The sequence below is a fragment of the Ammospiza nelsoni genome, chromosome 10, assembly GCF_027579445.1.
Source record: "Ammospiza nelsoni isolate bAmmNel1 chromosome 10, bAmmNel1.pri, whole genome shotgun sequence".
Taxonomy (NCBI): Eukaryota; Metazoa; Chordata; class Aves; order Passeriformes; family Passerellidae; genus Ammospiza; species Ammospiza nelsoni.
Window position 1 is genome coordinate 12,647,941 of NC_080642.1, and position 23,041 is coordinate 12,670,981.

Here is a 23,041-nt window from a genome sequence, read left to right on the forward strand (position 1 = left end):
CAGCTGCACTTCATTGAATAATAAAAAATTAATAAAAGGGCAGCACAAATGAGGGTTGGTCTGTGAAGGTTGCACTAAAATTCTCAGCAGCTTTTAACAGAGTTACTGTCAGCAGTTTTGATTTTCTAGGACAGAATCCTTCCTGGGCCTTTTCTTAAACCTTAAAATAAGTCAGAATGATTTAGCTGTTTTATAGCAATTGCTATTAAATTTCAGGAAATGTGCACTTAGCATGTGCTGTACCACCTGTAGAGTGTACAGGCTTTGCTGTTGTAAGAGCCTGGGCTTCTGATGATGGCTTTAAGCAATTTGTGACAATGTTGAGAATGTGACTGTCTACTCTGCCAGATAAACTGCTTTGCTTGAGTCTGTTCCTGCTCTCTGAGCCTCAGCTATAGGGAATGCAGAAATCTCAGTGAGGATGTGGTTCCACAACCCTGCCCCACCCCCGCGTGCTGGTGTGTAGCCGTTTATTGAATGAACTCTGTGGGTGGTGCCAAGGCAGTAGCCGCCTCATTGGTGCCTCAGATATGTTGCAATTTCCAGGTCTGATGTTTTTTTCCAAGTGTACAGGCAGTGTGAGGAGAGGAATGCTTTCTTTTCCTGTGCTCATTACGAGGTGACGCCTGCCAAGGTGAGCAGGCCTTGTTGTTGAACAGAGTGCATCAGCGAGTGCATGCAGCTGATTTTCACCTAAGACCAGGCTGGAGAGAGCACTCTTGCAGGAGCCTTGATCTCTGGGAGTTCTGAAGGCTGAAAAAATCACAGATCACAAAATTTTCACCATGAAGAGCTCCAGAAGTGTTTTCTATCTCCTCTTCTTTCACGCTGGTAAGTGTCATCCAAAAGCTTTTGCTGTGCCATGGGAACTCTGTATGATGTGAGAGAGCAGAAGGAACCACTCTGAACCACTTCAGAGCCAATCTCACATGGCTAGGAAAATAGAAGGAAGTAATAGAAAAGCAGTAGAAAAGGCTGTATTGAACACCATGCATATATCTTGACTCATTGGTGTCAAATGTTGTATTTCCTCAGCACTGAATCAATTTCTGGTTCAGTGGTGTCTGTTTTTCACAACAATGAGCAGTTCTATGACACTTTTTAAAAACAGAAATAATTGCTTAATTTCACTTCTCATGCTCTGTGCAACATGTTGGCTTTTTCCTGTCACTCCCAAATTGTATTGGTGAGTGCTTTCAGTTTCACCAGAGGTGTAGGCACTGTTTCTGAAGCACTCTTCAGTTCTTCAGAAAACAAATGATCCTAGTTAATTATTTTTCCCCCCATTTTTTTCTGTTGAAAGCCCTTGACACTGTAGTAGTAGCTGTATAAGTAGCCGTTTGATGTTACACAATGTAGTGCCATTACTTTGAGGAGTTATTGGGATGTTGGTCAGTGATAGTTCTGGCTGTGTTAGGATTCTGAGCATATTTCAAATGGAAGTTGCCAGCTTCTATCATTTTAAGCTTTATATATATATCTACTGATATACAGAAGGGCCAAAATTGAGAATAAACTTGGGTTCAGACACTGACCTGATGTTTTAAGCTGATTTTCCCTTGCAGTAGGAAGAGAGGCTAACTGCAGGCCTTGTCTGTGTTCAAGCCCATTTCAGATGGGCTAACTTGTAAGGAAGGAGCTAGGATATTGCCCAGATCTGACTTTCCTCTAACAACAAAATTCAGCAATTTGGAAAGGGACCAATACAGCCTTGGTTTTGATGAGTGAGAAAAAACCAGTGGATTCATGCTGTTTCACTATTTTGGCTGAATTACAGAGCTAAAGGACTTTATGTTTCAGGTGTATGGCTGATGATTTTTTATACTTTTGTGCTTTACCCCCTGTGTGTCTGTATATAAAATCAGAAAGCTGAGGCTGAAAAATGGCACTTAGCATACATACACACTGAGAGGCTGAGTCCCCAGTTTAATTTCTCTTTGCTTATGTTTATAAAAAGAAAACCCCAAAATGAAAAACAGGATTTTTCTTCCACTCTCAAGGAATTAATTATGAAAATTTCACCCCGACAGATGAGGTAGTACAAACATTAAGTTTTTGTGAGGTGTATTTTTACCATGACCTGTTGTAGCTTTCTCCCAACCCTCCTGGTTCTCAGAATTCCTGCAGCTCAGAGGTGGGCAGTTGTTTTTCCTTTTGCTAGCATATGCTGCCATGAAAACTTCCTGTAAGCTTTCCAAGTCTGACTTAGTATTTGTTGACAGCAGTAGTGTTGGCTCTGTGTCACAGAGGAGCAGCAAGCCAAACCCAGTGTTTCACTATTGGATCTTTTGGATCAACAATCTTGTTTAGTCTGCAGCCAGGAAGTCAGAAGATGTACAGGGAGCACTGTCAGACACTGTTTTTAGCTTGCACAGTCAGATGTGGCATCTCAGCTCCATGGCACTGGGGGGGAAGTAGAGGGCCACTTGGAGGTATTAGAAAACCACATGATAAATGGTTTACAGCAGACTCCAGCTTAAAAATGGAAATTGTAGACAAGCGGTGGAATATTGTGTCCCTGCTGACGAAAATGACCGTGCCTGTTTGTCCCACGCCTGCGTTTCCATTTCACCGCACTGTCTGCGCACGGTGACCTCTCCCCACAAAAGCAACCAAGTGTTTGTAGCTTTGGCACTCAGGAGGGTGAGGTTTGGGGCTGCTGAAAGGCACCTTTCTTTGCTAATTAATGGAAATCTCCACTACTCAACTTCAGTCTTTTCATTCATGGCTCTGCCCTCCCCTTTTCCTGACTGTGGTTACGATCTGTTATGAAAGACTGTTTTGAAGGGCCAAGTTTACTTTTCTAGTTTTCATAATAGGCCTAAGTGGCAAGGCTTTTGAGCACCTAAGGTTGCTTTTTTAATTCAGACCAATAAGGGCTGGTGCAGGACTCCAGATACTAACTAGCAATACTCAAGACATGAGTTGTCTTTGGACAGTCCCTTTGGTTTTGTAGCATGTCATTTTTAGTAATAGTTTCACATGGTTTTAACTTGATTATGATGGTGTATTCTGCAAGGTGTTTAAAATAGTCTGGATGCCCTGACCAGTTCCATGGTACCTGTATTTCTTATGTCAGAAACAAATGTCATTGGATTTCAGTATCTGAGTCTAATCTTCTGGTCAGTCCAAAAAAGCTTCAGTATTCATGTTAATTGGAATGAAAGTGGGAATCACCTCTAAGGACTCACAGTGAAGTGAGCCCTGATTTTTTTCTGTTTGGGGGGAGAAGCAGAAGGAAAGTTTGTCTCTGCATGGTAAGCTCTGTTCCAAAAGCTCAGATGGGTTTTGTAATACTTTCTTTTGGTGCTGTGTTTGCAGCTCTCGGCCTGGAGCGAGTCCGGTGGTGCACGGTGTCTGAACCAGAGCTTTCCAAGTGTAATGACATGAGCAAGGCCTTCAGTGAGGCTGGCATCCTTCCCCCTCTGGAGTGTGCAGCAGGGGGGTCAGCTGCTAACTGTACCCAGATGATCAAGGTGAGCTGTGAGTGACACCAGGGTCATTAGTTTAATTTCTCCATGTGCCTAATAATAATCCCCTGGCAAGGTGCAGTGTTCTGTGGTGAGTGTGTGGCCCTCCAGGCAGCTGAGCCTCTGCTTCCTGGCATTCATGGCTCTGACAAATCAAGGCAAATCTTTTTTTTTAAAAAGCACAGAAGTATACATATGAACTAGAATGTCAGAGTGACCCCATGTCATCTGTTTGGCTGCTCACATGTTGCCAGTCATTAGGAACACAGCTAAGGTCTTAAATATTTCCTCCCAAATAGTAATCTTTGATTTGGGACTTGTGTCAGATTTATTTAGCAGATATTTAAGAAGGGATGGAGCTACAAGATGCAGACAGTAGTTAAAGCTGTGCTGCTTAGCCTCTAAGTAGATTGTATTTCAATAAACTCTGGATCAAACTCCCATTTCAGGGTCCTGTTATGGAAATTGCTGTATAAACAGATGAGCTGAGTGTAATCAAATCAAATCTCCCAATACTGAGTACAAGAGAAAGGCAAAGCAGCAAGTGGGGTGAGCAAAGGGCAGACCTCTGTATTAAGCTGTATTAATTCAGCTGCCCAGAGTGTGCTCAGCTTTCAAAAAGAGTCTGCCTCTGGGGAAGGCTTTAAAGACTGTGAACATGTGAATTTGCAAAATGATGTATGCAAAACAATTCCCTCCTTTGGAGGGGGTAGGAGGTAAAAAGTGGATGCTGGAAGAAGTGTGGAGGCAGGTAATCACGGTTGTCATCACTGGCAGGGTGTGGGGGAAGGGAAGGCTGGCTGTGCTAATAGAGAATGTTCTTTGTAGAAACCCAGGAACCAGGTTTCTGTGGAGATGCAGCCTCTCAAGGACAAGAGATTCAGAGGAAGGAAAGGAGATCTGAAAGAACAGTCTGAAGGGAGATGAGGCTGATGATTATGTGGCTAGAAAAAAAGGAGCAGATTTCAAGAACTGATACCTTGTAATTTTTGTCAGTGAAGCAGAATGGTTGTCTGACTCCTAAAACTACCTCATTGCCTCTTGATAAGTACTGTTCCTGAGCAGGGGTGTCAGACTGTATTGAAGAATGCTGAGAGCAGACACTGATACAGATGTGGATCTCACCTTGGGAATAGACAGGGCATTGTAATGTCAGATCTTCCCCAAACCACTTGGCTGATCGCTGCATTGCACAGAGGGAGCTGTTAGATTCTGCAAAGCAGATTATATAAAGGGCTGATGAGTGTCTGATTCTGAAATACAGAGCTCACAGAATTACATTTCCAAGCCATTGGAAATAGCAGGCAGGCAGACAGCATGAGTAAGTTGCTTTCTGATAAAATGAATTTTCACTGTAAGGCTTCAGACAAGACTTTGTCCTTTAGATCTCCTTTTTTGCTTTTTCCCCCTTGTGCTGATAATCTACTAAATATTCAAGCTGGCCTACTCTGTGTAGGACGGTGTGGAATCCCTGAGTTGGCATCTGCACTGAACTCTGATCCTTGAGGCCAAGAAGGGAGCAAGACACAGAGGCTGAAGGGGCAGATGCTGTTTTGTAACACTGCATAACTTGGACTTAGACCTGTGTATGTGTTAGCACATGGATAAAGGAAAAGACCTTTTTGATTGAAGGTGTGTAAAAATTAAGAAATACTTAAATATTTAACTAGAGAACCTGACAATATTTAATGTGAGCTGATTTTCAGCAGGTCTTTAAAACACTTATGTAGGTAATTCTCAAATGTTGTGACACACATAAATAAACTTCCTCTGGAAATAATTAAGAGAGGATTACCATCACAGGTATACTTACTAAAAAATTGTAGGTGAGTCTCATGCTTTTGCTAAATTTATTGGTAAATGCTTGCTGAAAAAAAAAAATGCCCATGCTGCTGTTGATATGTCACCTCAGCAGTAATTGTGTGTTATTTAAAGGGGAGATCTGTAGCCTGAAAACTACTTCATGTTAAAAACAACAACAGACCTGTCTTGTTGTGCTATTTTTACAAAAGCTATTTATCAGAGGCTCTGTGTCTAAACTGAGCTCAAAATTTCTGCTTTGCAGTCAGAAAAAAAGTGCTATTTCCTATGAAAATATGATCATACAACATACCTCATGGTTTATGAGGCCAGCCCTTTCCGTTTTATCTGCTCTACTTTTGCTCCACCGCCAATTCTAGAAGCTCATTTTGTTCTCCCTGAGGGTGAGAGCCTTCTGACTCCCACCTCCTCTGCTGTCATGTTCCTCCTAAACCACAGATTGTATTTGATTCCTGCACTGTCCTGTGCTCTGACCCTCACCAGTGGAACATCACATCTAGTTATTCAGAAGGATTGTGTCTGTTCTTTAAGATGCAAATATCTCCCAACCCCAAGCCCACATTAGGTTCCCTTGGATTTGTTCAGTTCTCATTCATGAGAACATCTATTGTTTCAGCTGATTAATGAATATAATTTTTTTTTCTTTTTCAAGCCAAACAATTAAAAGATTTCAAATTACACGGCAACTTCAAATCTGGTTTAGATGTCAACATTGATGTATTACCTGTGCTCTCACACAATGCCTTAAAAAATGTTCAAGTTTTTTATGTGGTTCAGCCTGTGGGAAGCTGCTGTGATGTGCTAGGCAGTGCTAGCCCTGCCCTGCCCATGCTTTGCAAGCTCCCAAGGCATGGAGAAACTAAATGACCCCCTCCAGGGCCAAACCAGAGGTTAAGCAAACTGATAAGAAACTTGGAATTAGCTTAGAAATGCAAAATGTCACCCTGCTGATCATTTTCTCAGCAGTATCTTGTCTGGGTGTGAAATGCCCTCTCCTGGTCCCATGGGCTCAGTACCCAGAGGGAGCTGATTCTGCTGCCAGGGGTGTGTGCCCAGTTCTGGCCCTGCTGTTGGGTACCCCATCCTGTGCTCTCCAGAGCATCCTGCAGCTGTAGCAGCATCCCAGCAAGCCCGGTGTTACAGTCACCAGAAAATACCTGCTGAACTGGGCACCTTCCCAAAAGTGGGTGCCTCAGATTTGTATCCTCCCATTTTGAAGTCTTTTTACTTTCCTCCTTCTCAGGAAGCCACCTGCTCCCCCACTCACAAACTACATGTCTGCCTTGTGCTGAGCTGCAGGCCAGCAGGCTCTAAGGGTGCTTTGGAGTGCACTTTGGCATTCAGGTTTTGTAGCCCCAAAAAATATTATTTTGAACTATCTGTGTATGATCTAAAAATGTATCTACTTTATTTAAATCTTCAAGCTTTGAGGCACTAGCTGTAGAATTAAATTTAAAATTGCTGGGCTTTAAGATCCAGCAGAGTGCTACAGCATCCATTCTAAGTTTCCTTTGCATTATTAAGACTGGTGAAGCCATCATTGTGCAGGGCTGGTTTCTGCATTACTTCTGCAGGGAGGCAGTTTTGAAGGTCTAAATTCCCTCTTGATAAGAGTTGTTCGGAAATTTGTATGCCCTTTAAATATTTGGAAAAAGAAAACACAAATGCATATTAACTAAGGGCCTCTTCTAAATGCATGAGCACTCTGGTTGTTGATAACTACTGATAATTAAGCTTTAACATTTATTCTGCCCTTGTTTCTGCACAGGATGACTTGGCAGATGCAGTGACCCTGGATGGCCGTTGGATTTTCCAGGCTGGAAGGGAGCATGGTCTGAAACCTGTGGTTGGGGAAGTGTATGATCAAGGTATATTCTAAGTACCTTTTATTTTACTTAAAATGCATAAGAAAGGGCTTGTATCCTTCTTGCATTTTATTTGGAGTCTTCTTGAAGACTCTAAGCAGTGGGTAGTGGTCAGGTCCCCTCTTGGTTGCTCCTGCCTCTAACAGACTGTTTGGGGAAACAGGACAGAGGGGACACAGGGCTGTGGCTGAGTCTGTCCTGAAGCATTTAGGTCACAGTAGCTGTTCCTGTAATAAATTTGTTGGGTTGGTTTTTGTTTGTTGTTTACTGTCTCTGCTTTCTATGTTCTCTGTTCCATACTTTATAGATAAATGAATTGCTAAGCATAAATCACTGGCTTTATCTCTCAGTCCTATACATTGGAATAATTAGATTTTGTTTTTGCTAATGTATGATAACCTTCTGGAAAAAAGGAAGTACCAGATTCTGCTTCTTGCCTGGGTGACCTTAAGCTTTGATTTCCTTTCAAGGCAGAGACAATAACTCAGTGGTGACTTGTCATCCTGACCAAGAGCTCAGTATCAACACATTTGTGTAGTTCCTCCCCCTAGCTTTAAGATGCAAGGGAGGGGAGAGCTCTGAAGCAGTTTGCTGGGAGTGCTGTCCCATCATTCTATTGTGAGATGGAGCTGGATTTGTTTTGTCGCTGGGTCTTGGTGTTAACTGGCCTAAGGCATCTTCAGAAGTGGCTGTTGGGGTCAGTCCATAGGATCTTGGATCATCTGCAGCAGCCTCCACCCTGTTAAACACATCATGACTGGTGAGGGACCTGTACTTTGGCTTCTCAAAACCAAATGGGCCTCAGGATCCAGAGGCTGACTATCTCCATTAGTCAGGCTGTGAGCTCAAATCAGACAAAAGTGGAAGAAATTTAGTGATTTCTGATCTAAATAAAGTCAGATTGAATGACCTTATGATCGCTTCAAACCCTCAGCTCTTGACTCTGAGTTATATTAAACTGTAAAACAAAGGTAATGAAATCAGCTGGGATGCTCCAGAGACATCAGTTGACTCTGCTGTAACAAAATTAGGATCCACTGTGGAATAAATTGTATTGGTATCAATTTAATCCAAATATATTTAGAGTAATAGAAAATTTCTTTCTGAAAGGAACCCCACTTTTAAAGCTGAGTGACCTCCAAAGTTAGAGCAGATTGCCTGTGGACTAAGACAATTCACACAGAAAAAGTTACGGGGTTCATTGATTCACAGTCAGCAGGGTCTCAGCAAGGGTGTGAACATAGTGGGTAGGGCAGGCACAGGAGTCCAAAAATCAGTGTATGTCACTCTGATGCTGCTGTGGGGCTACTCAGGTTGCTTCTTTCTTCCCATGCTGCAGAGATTGGAACTTCCTATTATGCTGTGGCTGTGGTAAAGAAGAGCTCCAACATCAGCATGGGGAGCCTGAAGGGAGCGCGCTCGTGTCACACCGGCATCAACAGGACTGCGGGCTGGGACGTGCCCGTGGGGCACCTCACTGCCACCGGGCACCTGGCACCAATGGGCTGTGACCTTCCTCAAGGCAAGGCTTGCAGGGCAAACATCCCTTCAGCTGTGCTCTCCCAATGGCCTTGGCACCCTCTGTGTGTGTACAGAAATGTGACTCAGCTGCTGCTTTGTTCTTTGACTTGGATGCTCCTGGTAGGATTCTAATGTAGGTCTGATGAAGACTGCAGGGTTTTTGGTTGTTTTAAACTTGGAAACTATCTTTTAAGAAGAAAATAACTTGTGCCTTCTGGATCTTTTTAGAGATGTACTGTGTGGATGTGTTAAAATGAAATTGATCTTGTTTATTCATTGCTAAAAATGCCTAATTCTAATTTTGTGTTTAGCTGTAAGTGACTATTTCAATGCAAGCTGTGTTCCTGGAGCAAATGGTGTGAACTATCCCAAATCCCTCTGTCAGCTCTGCAAAGGGGACTCAGAAGGACAGAACAAATGTGAACTAAATTCCCAAGAGCAATACTATGACTACAGTGGGGCTTTCAGGTAAAAATCATGTCTGTCAATTTTTTTATTGCTGTACCCTCTCCACAGTCATCATGTTCAGGCCTCAGTGACAAGAAATTGAACCTACAGAGCTTCCAGCTGATCTTGTTAGAAAATCTATAGTTTTGTTAGGATAGCCATGCTTTTAACCTGACTGATCAAAAGTAATTTTTAACCCACTATTTCAGGTATTAATACCTGAATGTTAAAACCAAATGGATATTTAGCACATATACAGGGCAGGAAAAGCCCACTGCTGTTTGCTTTGTCCAGCAGCTGTTTGGCACAATCTGAGTGTTTCAGCAAGCTTTGCTGGCTTACCTTTCCCAGTGAAACCTGATGATCCTTGGAGCCTGAGAGCTGAGCTGCTGCCCTCCTTGGCTGTTTCAGTTATCCCACCTCGCTGTTCTGAATTAGTGAGTTGCTCTGCCCTCCATTTTTGCACACCAATCTTGATTTTCGTCCTTCCTATCTGTGTGCTGCGTTACAGCTCTCAGGCCCTGAGTCATAGCATTAACAAGGGCAGAATTTGCTTATGAGAAGCACTTGCTGCTCCCTGTGTATTCCCCAAAGGACTGTGTGACTGCCTCAGACACAGAGCTGTCCTGGACAAAGAAGGTCATGTTGTTTGTCCCAGGCAGCACTGAACATGTTGTTCATATTCACCAGATGACAATGATAGTTTTCTTCATGCTCCAACAGCCTCTAGTCTCTGCCTTGAGCAAAACTCTGAGCACAAGGAACTAGGTCAGTGTCTGTGGCTGATGGAACGGAGCACAGAGCCCTCGGGCTGTCAGCTGGCAGTGGCCAGAGCACAGGGGTTTTGTAATGCCTCTTTGTGGTTGCATTTATATTTATTAGGTGTTTGGCTGAAAATGCTGGAGAGGTTGCTTTTGTGAAGCACAGCACAGTGCCTGAATATACAGATGGTGAGTAATCCTGAAGCTTGTTGAATAATGGCTGCAAGGTCTGAAATACAGTGTTTGTAATGACATTGTAATATCAAATCTTTGATGTATTTTGAATTGAGGAATCAGCAGAAAAATGCTATAATACAGATGAAATCTGAAAACAGATGTAGCTTCTGAAGTGTGCACCAGGAGATAGAGAATTTTTTAAAAATGCTTCATAGTTTCAGTATAAGGTGATACGTGGAATCTTAAACTGCTTCTGGAAAGAGACCTTCAAGAGCAGAAACCTCTTTTTATATAGACCTGGACTGTTACATTGCTCCAGCCTTAAAGGGATTCGGTGGAGACTAGGAGAGCATTAACCTGCCTTATCTGGCACTATGTGAAAACTACCTTGAGCATAACATTGCTTTAATATGTCTGACCTAGGGGCGAAAAAACCCCAAAAAATGTTGTACATGATCCTAAACTCGGGATGCTCTTGATACTGCTGCAGACCCCAGCACAGCTCAGTGCAGTCTCACAAATGTTATGGGACTACAGGACCACAAGGATGCACAGGATAGACTGTGCAGTCAGGAATAGTTCAGAGATGCTCAGGAGATGTGTGTTCTGCTCCACATGTGCAAGTGAGATTAGAGCCCCAGCTGATGAGTGTCCCCCTCCTGTGGTTTCAGGGAGAAGCCTTTCCTCCTGGGCCCAGCGGCTGCGCTCCCGGGACTTCCAGCTGCTGTGTAGGGATGGCAGCAGGGCTGATGTCACAGAGTGGAGGAGCTGCCACCTGGCCAGAGTCCCTGCTCGGGCCGTGGTTGTGCGCCCTGACACAGACGGGACAGTTCTCTTCCAGCTCCTCAACCAGGGACAAGTAGGAGACCATTTCTTCATTGCTCCCTTGTGTTCTAGAAGGGCTCTCCCAGCTGTCTAAGCAGACTGAAAATGGGGTATCTGAGCTCCTTTGGCTCTGTGGGGTTTGGAGTTGTATGGGATGTCACACATCCCACACAGAGCAATGTGTGACAGGTTCTTTCTTGTTTAACTTTGCAGCAAAGATTTAATGGGGTGGGTGCCAAGTTTCAGATGTTCGACTCTGCCGTCTACGGTGCCCAGAATCTTCTGTTCCGAGATGCCACCACAGAGCTTGTGGCAATCACAGCTCAGAATTACCAGGCATGGCTGGGTGATGAGTACCTTCACGCTATGCAAGCTCTGAACTGCAACCCCAAAAGTAAGTTGTCTGTAGATTCCTCTTTATAACCAAGCAAAAAGATAGCTGATAACACAGATCATCTTTATTCTGGTTTATTTTCTTCTCAGTCTTGGAGCGTTATGGAAAGATGCCAGTCTGATCTTTGAGCATGGGCAAAGGTCGTTTTTTGACCTAGAAACAATACTGTATTAACATTTTGCTGTCCAAATTGTCCAACTTTGTCATAAGATGCAGGCATTTTCTACCCTTTCTTGGTGTATGAGAGGCATTAATCTGGTAAGCTGCTACTGCTGCCTGGTACTTAATTTCTTAGCTGCTGACAAGGGGAAATAATAATGTGCTGCTGCACAAATCCCCAGGTAGTCTATAAAAATGGATGAATGGATTCCTAGCAGAGGGTTTCCTCCCTAAGCTGAAGGAACCCCTCAGTTGCTCTTTATTGAAGCATTATGGTCTTTCCTGCTATCAGAAGAAAGTAGAAATTACTTGATACACGTACTGGGAAAGTCAGAAACACAAGTTGCAAGAATCTTTGCCTTAAGAACCTTAAAAATCCTGGCCACTCAGCAACCCAGATGTGATCTGTGCTGTGGCAAAGCCCCTCACCTTTCTGATTTGTCTCTTCTGGGCATTACTCTGTGACTGTCAGATGTGAGGAAGCTTGTATATTCAGGGTGGCTTTTTGCTGCACTCCACCAATATATTACAGCTGGCTTTAATGGTCAGTAATTGTATTTTGCTGTGAAGAGGTTCCTTTGCTGTGAAGAGGTTTGCAATGTGGACATGACTCTCATCAGGGAGTGCCCTGGTTCCTGGTCAGGTGTAAGTCTGAGCTGGAGGGATAGGGAGCAGCACAGAAGCAAATATTTTCAGTAACATGTATGGGACACATGTGACAGTGGGCAGTGTGAATCCTTGTTGTGTATTGCAGAGAAAGTGAATGTAGCATTTGCTTTTCAATTTTGTGCAGCAATGCCAGAAAGCCTGAACTGGTGTGTTGTGTCCACTGAGGAGATTTGGAAATGTGGTGAAATGGCTGTTGCCTTTAGAAAAAAGAATTTGAAGCCAGCAATTCAGTGTATTTCAGCCAAGACAAAGGAAGAGTGCATGGAGCTGATCCAGGTAGGCTGCTACAATCCTTGTGCCATAAACCAAATGAGCAGAAGCTGCTCTCTGCTGGGTAGGTGAGGTTAGATATGTGCACTCACTTTGGTGACAGGCAGGAACACTGGATTTGAAGGGGAGATTCTGTAGCTCAGATGCTCTGGACGAGCCTGAACCCTGATGATCTTTGGCTGTGATGAGGGCACTGTTCCCCAGCTAACTCAAGCCTGTGTGTGTGAAATCTCCTGTCCCTGTTTCACTGATGCTTTATCCACATTTGGGACATTTTCTTTAGCAGTGTGATGCTCTTCTGCTGTAAGCCTTGCCCTTCAGGGTGCCACAGGTGTGACCAGAAAGGTGTCATCATTGTAGCCGGGAAAGTATGTGCTGTGTTTTTTCACAGAAATCCTATGTTTTATTTTTCAGAAAAAGGAAAGTGATGCTGTAGTTCTGGGTGGAGCTGATATTTACACAGCTGGGAAGACATATGGCCTTGTACCAGCTGCTGGAGAAAGTTACTCTGGTAAGAAGATCCAGAAATATAAATATTGTTTCATAAATATTTTCCAGGTTGTTTGAAAACAGCACTAAAAACACAGTCTTTTGTTCCCAGCCCTGCTGGGAAAGCTGTTTTCAAAGGAAATAAGAATTATTACCCTCACATTATAGATAGAGGAGTATATGAGATGAGCTTCTACAGTGAGGCTACTTTCATCTGTACTGCTGCAGGACTACGTTGAGTCTGGCAATTTTGAGTCTTGTACCTCTTCATTTGTTTTTTGAATTCTGAAAAAAAAATATTTTCAGTGGAAAAAATTAGTATTCACAAAGTCAAAATATTTTTAAGAGAAGAACAAATACAGAAATTCCACAGTAGATTCTAGTTAGAAGCAAATTCTTCCTGTCAGTGCGGCTGCTTCAGTCACTGATTGAAAGAGGGCTTGTGTCCACAGTGTCACTAAGGCAGAATTCAAATTTGCTGCAAAATTCATAGAACTTTTAATGTAGGTTTGAAGTTTTCACATAAAAATAACTTCTTGAAGCAGATTTGCTGAGTTACTTATGCCCTGAATGTTATTTTTCAGAGTGATGTGTTTATAAGGGCTGGTGGGAACCAGAACACTTTCATCATCTTCAGCTCAGGTGTAAGCAGCAGCAGCTTACAGACCAGAGGTGAATGCAGCAGTGTGAGGCAGTAGAAGTGAAGAGTAATTCCATGTACATCCCTGCTGCCTGACTAGCAGATTGTTGGTGCAATTGAAGTTGCCACCATATAAGTGTAATGGATGCACAGATGATCACTAACCTGTGGGAATGCATAAGGGAAGCTGTAATGTGTTCTGTGTTTTTTTCTGTTTATTTTACAAGCTGATGACAGCAGCAATGCATACTATGCTGTGGTGTTAGTGAAACGAAATCTGTCCAATGCATTCACCATCAGTGACCTGAGAGGGAAGAAGTCCTGCCACACAGGCCTGGGGAGAAATGCTGGATGGAATATTCCCATTGGTGTACTAATTAAGAGAGGCATAATTAAGAACAGAGACTGTAATATTCCTCAAGGTAAGACAACATTAATACATTTCAAAAATATAGTAATAGTCTAATGATAAACTTGAATTAAGGAAGTGGTTTTGATATTTCATTGATCTATATTAATCATATCTGTTTGTGAAGGGGTGTTGTGTTTTTAATATAATGATTTGAAATTTTAATTTTGCCACCAATGTGGACTAGTGGAGGGGTCTGAGAATGTTACATCTAACACAAAAGTATTTCTTTCCTTTATCACAAAATAATTGGCAAATTTAGGTTGGAAGGGACAGTTTAAGGTCATCTATTCCAAGAAACTGCATAAAAGGTCTGGTAGTTCATATTGCTCAGGGCTGTGTCCAGGCCGGTTCTGAGTAACTCCTAGGACAGAGATTACGCACAACCTCTCTGGACCCTGTCCTACTTGACCATCCTTGGTACAAAGAATTTCTTTTCTTATATCTAATCAGAATTTTCCTTCTCATCTTTTTGCTCTGCACCCCTGAGAAGGATCCAGCTCTGTCTTCCTGAGAAACCCACCATGTAGATTAAGATAACAATACACTGCCAGTTGTCTTATCTCCAGGCTGACCAAGTCCAGCTCTCAGCCTGGTAAATGCAAGTTGTGTTTCAGCCCTCTGAGCATCCTACTGTCCTTCCACTGTGTCAGCTCTAGACTATCCATGTCCTTTTAATATTGGGAGCTCAGAGTTTGTCACAGATGTCAGAGGAGAGCCTTCACTTCCCTGACTGCTCCCCCAGCACACCCTGTTATCCTGAGCATGGTGATGCATCCTGGTGCCTCTGTCCAGGATTTTATTGCATTTATTTTCAAGTTGCATTAGGTAATGAAACATGTAGCACAATCAGAAAAAGATCTGTAAACCCACCTTCTAATTTTGCTTGCCTTCTTATCTATCACCTAGGAAGCTCTTTGGTTTCATTATGTAGTCAGCTAAATAGTGCTCTAAAAATATTTTAGAAGTTCTAGTTCATGAATTCTAGTAAGGCAGCTATAACTTGAATTTCTAGTGTTCTACTGAAACCTGCATTGGTTATAACTTCTTGGTGTCTGCCTTTTTTTGTGAAGAGCCCACACTTTTCATTCCTTATGTTGGCTTTGTCTTTCCCCAGCTGTGAGTGAGTTTTTCTCTGCCAGCTGTGTCCCTTCAGCTGAGCAGGACAATTACCCAGCAAAGCTCTGTCAGCTGTGTATTGGAGATGAGAGTGGAAACAACAAATGCAGTGCAAGTAGCCAAGAACGTTACTACAGCTACAGTGGAGCCTTCAGGTAACTGATAGCCACAGCTGTGACTCAGTGTGTCAGCCTGCCAAAATGCAGGCAGTGCCTGCTTTCCATCCCAGGCAGCAGGCAGAGGTTACTGCTGCTGCAGCAGGTGCCATCAATGAGGTGGGATGTGTGTCCCCAGATGTCCTCACCAGTGCAGGTATGGTGTAAGGCATTGCACTGGCTCGGGTCACAGCCTTTGCCAGCTGCCTTGCACACAGCCAGGTGGGAAAGCAGGGAAGCAGGCACACAGTAGCCAGGATCTGGCTGCTGTAAGTCCCTGCAGAGAGTGACAGGCTCGTGACAGGGAGCCTGGAGTGTGTCTTCACTACTCTGATTCATTGGTGGCTGTTGATGAAGGTAGATTTCTGTACAGCACAAACAGCTGTGGCCAGTGTTGAATTACCAAATCCTCTTCAAAACAAAGTATGTTAAAAATAGAGGGGAGAAAATAATATAAAATGGAACAAATACTTTGTGCAATAGTGTACATGTACAGATGGGGCTGTACCCAAAGACTGTGAAACTCTTGGATATGGAAGGAGCACTTCCTTTTCCTGACCTTCACCTCAGAAGGTGATGGTGCATGGAACAGCTGGCAGAAAGCCACCTTTTCCCTGCAGGGAGGAGACTTCAACAGCAGCTGCCTGGTAAATAATGAAGTGTTAGATTTGGATAACTACTTTTTGCAAATCTATTTAGTTGAGTCCAGCTGCTCTGCTGGGTACAAGCCTTGCAGGCAAACTCCAGATCCTCTGCTGTACTTCATGGATGGAGCCAGCTCCCAGTCAGGAGATGGATGAGCAATAAATGCTGTTACAGGCTGCATGAGCCTTCCTCATAATTCTAAGATTCTGCTGTTGATAAAAGTGCTCTTACAGTTAAACTTTATATGGAGATCACTTTTTATTTTTAGGGGAGAAGGTGCTTAATTCATTGAGAGATGTAGGAAGTTGTAAGTATTTAAAAGGGTAGAATTTGGGTGAAAAATGGAGGACTGCAGTCTAATACAAGGTAGGGGTAGATCTATCTGTGACACTTAGGTGATCCCCTCTAAAATAAGAATGAATTATGGAAGGTGATTGAGATGGACTTGAAATTCAGATTTCCAGATTCCTTCAACTCTGGCTGTCTTCAGACTAATTTGATAGAGGTGTGAGAGGCCATTCAGTTTGTGTGTATCCCACTGTCTGGGGCAAAGCAAACTGCACAGGGTACTGAAAAATCTGTTAGGAAAGTTTTTTCTGATGGGGAAATGCACTGAAGAGCCCCACTTGAGTTCTTGTTCTCTGTGTGACAGTGTCAGCCACGTTGTCCCTTATCACCTTGGATTAGAACTGTTGATGTTAAACTAGGTGCAATTGAAATACATGTATTTTGGGTAACTGTTATCAGTCATGACTTTCCCTTGTATTTTGTACAGCATAAGGCATGCTTTACATCCATTTCATTGGTTTCATTACTTTGTTTTAGGAAATGCTTCTTGAAAACACTTACAGAATAAGCTACATAGGAAAGGAGGTGGTTTAGGGCCTCTTAGCATGTTGGGCTACTTCTGCTTCAGAAAATTAGAAGAAACTTTACTTTGTTCTGGAGCAATACCCTTGGAAATTGAAGTTAGATTAACTGGAGATCTCCAGAATCCAGGGCTGCAAATGCTGCGCTGAATATCACATAATAGATCTCCTGTTTCTTTACTCATTTAATATTGGTCTTTCTTGTTGTTTTTCACATTGCTTTTAATAAATTTTTTCTACTCTATTTCACTCTTGAAATTTGTAATTCAGAATATTTTTTTTAATATTTTTTTGCTTTTCTCTCCATCCAAGATTTCTCTGCTTTTTCTTACTAACTTTGGGTCCAGTACATTTGCTTGCAGGAATGCCTGTAAAAAAATTCATTCTAAACCTATGAGTTATTAAAAAAATGTGGTTCACCTAAAGATGCTTTGAATTGAAAGCATTTATATCTTTGACTTCCTTTAGGTGCCTGGTAGAGGATGCTGGGGATGTGGCCTTTGTGAAGCACTCTACAGTGTTTGAGAACACAGATGGTACTTAGTTTTACATGTCTCTTTATTATAATTCAATTATTTTTTCTTGCTTTAAAGCAATCATTGCTTGACAATGATCTGTTTCTTTTTTTCAGGTAAAAACACTGCTAGTTGGGCCCAAAAGTTGAAGTCCAGTGATTTCCAGTTACTGTGTCCAAATGGTGCCCGTGCTGAAGTCACCCAGTTTGCCAATTGTCACCTGGCTCAGGTGCCAGCTCAGGCTGTTATGGTTCACCCAGATGTCAATGTTTTTGCTCTATATGGACTACTGGACAGAGCCCAGGTACTAATAATCCATTTATTTTTGGGGGCATTTATAAATGGTCTAACACAGTCCAAGGATAAAGGCAACAGGACCACACTGCCATATCCTGCCTCATGTACTGGCAGCATGTGCACAGTGCACAGCCCTGTTGGGAGTGTGACAGAGAAGGTGAAATACAACCCATGGGACTCACCCAGTAAAACCACCCTGGTGCTCAAGGGATTTCAACCTTTTGCCCAGCCACTGGGTGCAGTAATAAATTCCCTGGAGTTTAAGGTGTTTTCCCATGGCTGCCCCCCATTTCTGCGTTGTGCTAACGCTTTTCCATTCTGGAATTTTCCTTGGAATGCAGTAGGACTTTGCTGGGTTTGTTTATGCTGCAGCCATGTCCATGATAAACCATGCAGGCAGAGTGTGCCTGGCTGCCACAGTGAGGTTCCTTCTCCATCCTGAAGTTAATTAATTCAAAATCAAGACTGAGCAATTAGGCTTCAGTCATGTCTGTAACTCCTGGGCAGCCAAACCCTATATTGCATAACAATATTGAGGCAAGAGAATTTTAAAAAAACTACAGCTCTTTTCCAGATAGTAACTAAAAACACAAAATCACAAATGCTGTTCATGTAATTGCCAGTGGCAGAATTCTGTATCTGATCTACTGGAGCATCTAAAAGCAGACGTGTAAGAGAGATTCTGCAATTGTGTATGAATTTTTCATCTACAAAATGGTTCCTGTCATCTTTCATGTTGGATGACAGGAACATGGCACTTCATCTTGCAAAATGCTGAGAATTTTTCATTATTTTCAGGTCTACTTTGGAAATAGCAGCAATGGAAATGGATTCAAAATGTTTGATTCTTCAGCTTTTCAAGGAAAAGACTTGATTTTTAAGGATTCTACTGTTGAGATTGTGCCAGTGAAAGAGAGGAGAACATACACAGAATGGCTGGGGAGTGAATATATTGAGTCCCTTGAAGGGATGCAAACATCCCAGTGCTCTGGGGCAGGTAATAAGATAACACAATACTCACTCATGGCTACTGTCATTCCCCTGCTTGCCCTGTGTCAGATACAGGGCTTGGACTAGCACAGTCCAAGTGGGAACTTCCAGGCCACTTCTGCCCTGCCACCTTCTCTTCAGAAAAGCTGCTGTCTGGATAACATGCTGTGCTACCATGTGAATGCCTCTTCCTGCCTCTTTGCAGGGCAAGTGCCAACAGCATCTGCTCCTCAGGGAGTGGGGTAGGGCTGGAAGCTGCCCCTGTCTGTGTGGATGGGGTGGAATTTGGGGCAGAAACCAGCAATACAGTATCAACGTGGTTTACAAGATCAGTCTAAAACTGGAGCATCTCTGCCATTGTTGCTGACATTGAACCACCCAGGATTCCCAAGAACTGTTAGATGGATTCTGGGTTTCTGACCTGTAGAAGAATTTCTTGGAAGGCAATATCAAAACTCTTGTCTAGTGAATTCTCTCTCTAGTGGCCTCCTGGCTGGCTATGCTCAGACTCCACATCCCTGCTTTACCCATCCCCCACTCTGTTTCTCCTGAGCTCTGCTGCCACAGAGGTGAGTGACAGAGAATGGACAGGCTGTGAACAGAAACCAGTCCAGATTCTGCCATGGACAGTCTTCTACCTTCCAGCAGAAGAAAGTACAGGAAATGTCAAAAATCACTGGATGAAAAAGAAGCCCAGAGAGACTGGAAGGGGGACTACTACCCTTTGACAGATAAAAGAACAAAGCCAAACGTGAGCATCCACTGAGCTTACTGACTTTCCACACCCAGTGCTCTCATGGCTGGCCAGAGATGTCCTGTGATCTTTGTTTGATGCAGCCTCCATCAAGAACCTCATGACTGTCCTCCTTCCACAGGGGCCATTCCTGAGTGCCTTGTGCATTTGTATTTGCTGTAGCTGAAACTAAGTACTTCACTTCTGAGTAGCCATTTCTACTGGCTGTAGTATTCAGGTTTTATTTTTATCCATAGCTGCACTATTCACAGATGTTGCTGTGCTGCTGGCAGGCACTGCCCTCCTGATTGTAGAGACCACCTCATGATCCTGGGATGAACAGACATGTAGTATAATAAAAACCTGGTAATGCCAGATAGCAATCACATAAATAAGTGAAAATAGCAAATAAACATGAAAACTTTAATCACACTTTAACCAGCCTGGTAGCTAAACTTCTGCTTTTCTGGGATATGAACATTTGCCTTTCCCTTTCCCTGCCCACTGTTCTGTTGCTCCCAGTTCCTGGGGCTGGAGTGGGACACAGACTGATCCCAGCCCCGGCTGTGCGCTGTGGGGTGAGTGTGTGTGCAGGGAGCTGTGATGCTGTGCCCAGCACTCAAACCCATGGCTGTGGGCAAGCTGTGCCCAGCTGCAACCCCACTGTGTTTCTTCTCCTTGTGCTTTTGGTCAGTTATGAAACAGCAGCTGAAAGGGAGCCGCCGTGTGCCCAGGTGGCCAGTGACATTCTGTCTGGCCTGCATCAGGAATAGTGTGGCCAGCAGGATCAGGGCAGTGATTGTCCCCTGCACTTGGCACTGGTGAGGCCACACCTTGAGTGCTGTGTGCCATTCTGGGTCCCTCGGTTCAGGAAGGACATTGAAGTGCCGGGATGTACCCGAGAAGGGTCTGGAGCACAGGTCCTGTAAGGAGCTGAGGGGGCTGCGGGTGTTTAGCCTGGAGGAGGCTCCAGGGTGACCTTATCCCATCTGCAGCTCCCTCACAGGAGGGTGCAGCCTGGCGGGGCTCGGGCTGTTTTCCCAGGCCGTGACAGGACGAGAAAGCACACTCATAGAACTCATACTGTCAAACTGTCAGGATGGACAGCAGGAGGAATTCACAGAAAGGGTGTTTAGACACTGGAATGGATTGCCCGGGAGGTGGTGGAGTGACCGTCCCTGGAGGTATTGAAGGGAGGACCAGCCGTGCCGCTCTGTGCGGCGGTCCGTGCGGCTCTCACGGTGGGCTGGGCCGTGGCCCGGGCTCGGTGCTCCCGGGGCGCTTTCCAGCCCCATTGATCCCGGGGCCTTTTCCAGCCCCATTGATCCCGGGAGCCCGACAATTGCGGGGGGGGGGGGGGGGGGGGGGGCGCTGCGCATGCGCGCCGGGCTCCCGCTGCGGCGCCTCGCCTGTGCGCCGTGCGCCCCCTGGCGGTGCGGCGTGAGGGGCCGGGGCCGCCATGGTGGCGCGGGCGCTGTGGGCGCTGCTGGCGGCGCTGCGGGCGGGCTGGTGCCTCCTGCCGCAGAGCGGGTACCTGCACCCAGATGAGTTCTTCCAGGCGCCCGAGGTCATGGCAGGTAAGGGATGCGCCCGGGACCGAGTGGCCCTTTGCGGGCTGGCGGGAACGTGAAGCTCCGCGGCCACGGGCATCGCCGGCCAGGCGGGTGGTGCCGAGGGATCCCGCTCTGTCCCTCAGCGAGTCCCGCAAGCCGGGCAGGAGAGGATCCGCAGCGCTGGCCCCGTGGGTGGGTTCCTGCTCTGTGCTGCCCACAGCGAGTGGCTCCTCGAACCACATTGCTGGGACTGCAATGTTTTGTAAAAATTAATGGTACACTCCGAAAAATGTAAAGGTTGACACCAGTTTCAAAAGTTTGGGAGCTGCTCTGTATTGTGCTACTTCTTGTACCAAGTAGTATCCCTAATGCTGAATTACTGAATAAAATATATTATCTATATGTAATTTTTTATTATCTATATGTATTTTTCTCTTCCTTTGTAGGAGATATTTTAAATCTACAGGTCTATTATCCATGGGAGTTCCTTTCCAACTCTCCCTGCAGAACAGTTGTTTTCCCATTAATGACATCAGGAGTTACATACTGGGTGATCAAGTCTTTGCAGCAGTTGGACATATGTTCAAGTTGCATCAACAGCTACACTCTCCTTGTATCTCCTCGCCTGCTCTTTACAATCTTTTCTTTCATTCTCGACTATAGCGTTTATCGCTTGGCCCCTCTCTGGGGAGCAGATCCGTGGAAAGCGCTGATGCTTCTTGCTGGATCCTATGTCACGCTGGTGTTTTATACAAGGACGTTTACCAACACACTCGAAGGACTTCTCTTTGCTCTTCTCATGGTACTGGTTTCTTCAAGGAAGTCCAGTGGCCGCTCAGCAGAGCCTACAAGCAGCTCTCTCTTAGGTGTCATAACAACTGCTGGGTTTTTCAACAGGCCAACCTTTCTGGCATTTGCTCTAATGCCTCTGCTATACTGGGCCAGTTTAATTGTTGACTCTCAAAAGAACATTAAAACTCTTATAAATGACTTTTTGAAGTTTATCCTATGTGCATGTTTTACCGCTTTTGTTTTCATAACTGCTGATACCTTCTATTTTACCTCCGTGAGCTTAGACAACCTCTACAGCACTAACAAGAGCAGCCTAATTGATGTAATTGTTCAATTACATGACAAAATGGTAGTAACCCCCTTCAATTTTCTCAGCTATAATCTTAATCCTCATAATCTTGCACTGCATGGAAGTCACCCACGAGTTACACATTTTACAGTCAATGGAGTGATGCTGTTTGGTATCTTACACATTCTGGCCATCGGCGCAGGCTTTAAAATGCTAAAGAAATATGTCCATCAGTTAATGCTGGTCAGATGGTGTTACCGTGGGCTGCCTGGGCTCTTGGTGCATTCTGAGGGCAGTCCAATTTTGCTGCTGTTTTATTTTGTTCCTTTGGCATTTCTCTCCCTGTTCAGTCACCAGGAGCCCCGGTTTCTCATCCCTCTCATCCTGCCGTTGGTCCTGTTCAGCGCGTCACCAAGCAGAGCTGTGAGATGGAAGCTCCTCATTGTTCTGTTCAACCTTCTGGGGGCACTTCTGTTTGGGTGCTTACACCAGGGAGGGCTCATTCCCTGTTTGTTTCACTTGGAGCAGCTCATCCATTCTCCAGCATCCTCAAGCCACCCGCAGCACTACACTCTGCTCTTTGCACACACCTACATGCCTCCGAGGTCTCTGCTCAATATCAAGAAGACAGATGTGCACGTGGAAGTCATTGACATGGCTGGGGCTGGAGAAGAAACCCTCTGCCAGACAGTAGAGCAGCGAGCAAGCAATTTTACCTGCAGCAACTGTCACATCTTTATTATAATCCCTGGGACTGTCAGAGCCACAATTACGAAATGTGGTGTCTCATTCAAGAACGAGACTTTGATATTTCCTCACTTATCAATGGAAGACCCACCACAAATACCTGTCCTATCCAGTGGAAATTGGAGGAGTCAGTTAGGACTTTACATCCTTGAGCTAAACAGAGATCATCAGAGCCTTTAGATTTTAGGAGAACAAAGTTTTAGTCTTTTACTTCATTTGGGTGCTATTTGATGGTGGTGTGAAACCTTTCTTTTTTATACACCCCCCCCTTTCAGCATCAGCAATGGCACTGGGAGCTCTCCCACATCTCTTTATTCCCATTCCTCACACTCTTAGGGTAGCCAGTTCTGGATAGAACCTGCTTAAAATTTGACTTACTCAGCCCTGTGGTATTTCATGTGAACTTTTGTACTTCTCCTG

General features: G+C 44.3%; 2 protein-coding genes across 2 annotated transcripts; both read left to right on the forward strand.

The window, feature by feature from the left end:
* The first annotated feature begins 597 nt into the window (after window positions 1-597).
* On the forward strand, window positions 598-19,666 carry MELTF (melanotransferrin). The gene is made up of 15 exons (XM_059479210.1): window positions 598-831; window positions 3,322-3,476; window positions 7,060-7,159; window positions 8,496-8,678; window positions 8,989-9,145; window positions 10,007-10,074; window positions 10,734-10,921; window positions 11,101-11,281; window positions 12,234-12,385; window positions 12,794-12,890; window positions 13,736-13,930; window positions 15,035-15,191; window positions 17,174-17,241; window positions 17,337-17,524; window positions 18,316-19,666. Exons 1-15 carry the CDS (start codon window positions 786-788, stop codon window positions 18,592-18,594), a joined length of 2,214 nt encoding a protein of 737 aa, XP_059335193.1. The 5' UTR covers window positions 598-785; the 3' UTR covers window positions 18,595-19,666.
* A 1,033-nt stretch (window positions 19,667-20,699) lies between these two features.
* PIGZ (phosphatidylinositol glycan anchor biosynthesis class Z) lies at window positions 20,700-22,801 on the forward strand. Its single transcript, XM_059479634.1, has 2 exons — window positions 20,700-20,817; window positions 21,240-22,801. The coding sequence occupies exons 1-2, from the start codon at window positions 20,700-20,702 to the stop codon at window positions 22,799-22,801; spliced, it is 1,680 nt and encodes a 559-aa protein (XP_059335617.1).
* Window positions 22,802-23,041: the final 240 nt, after the last annotated feature.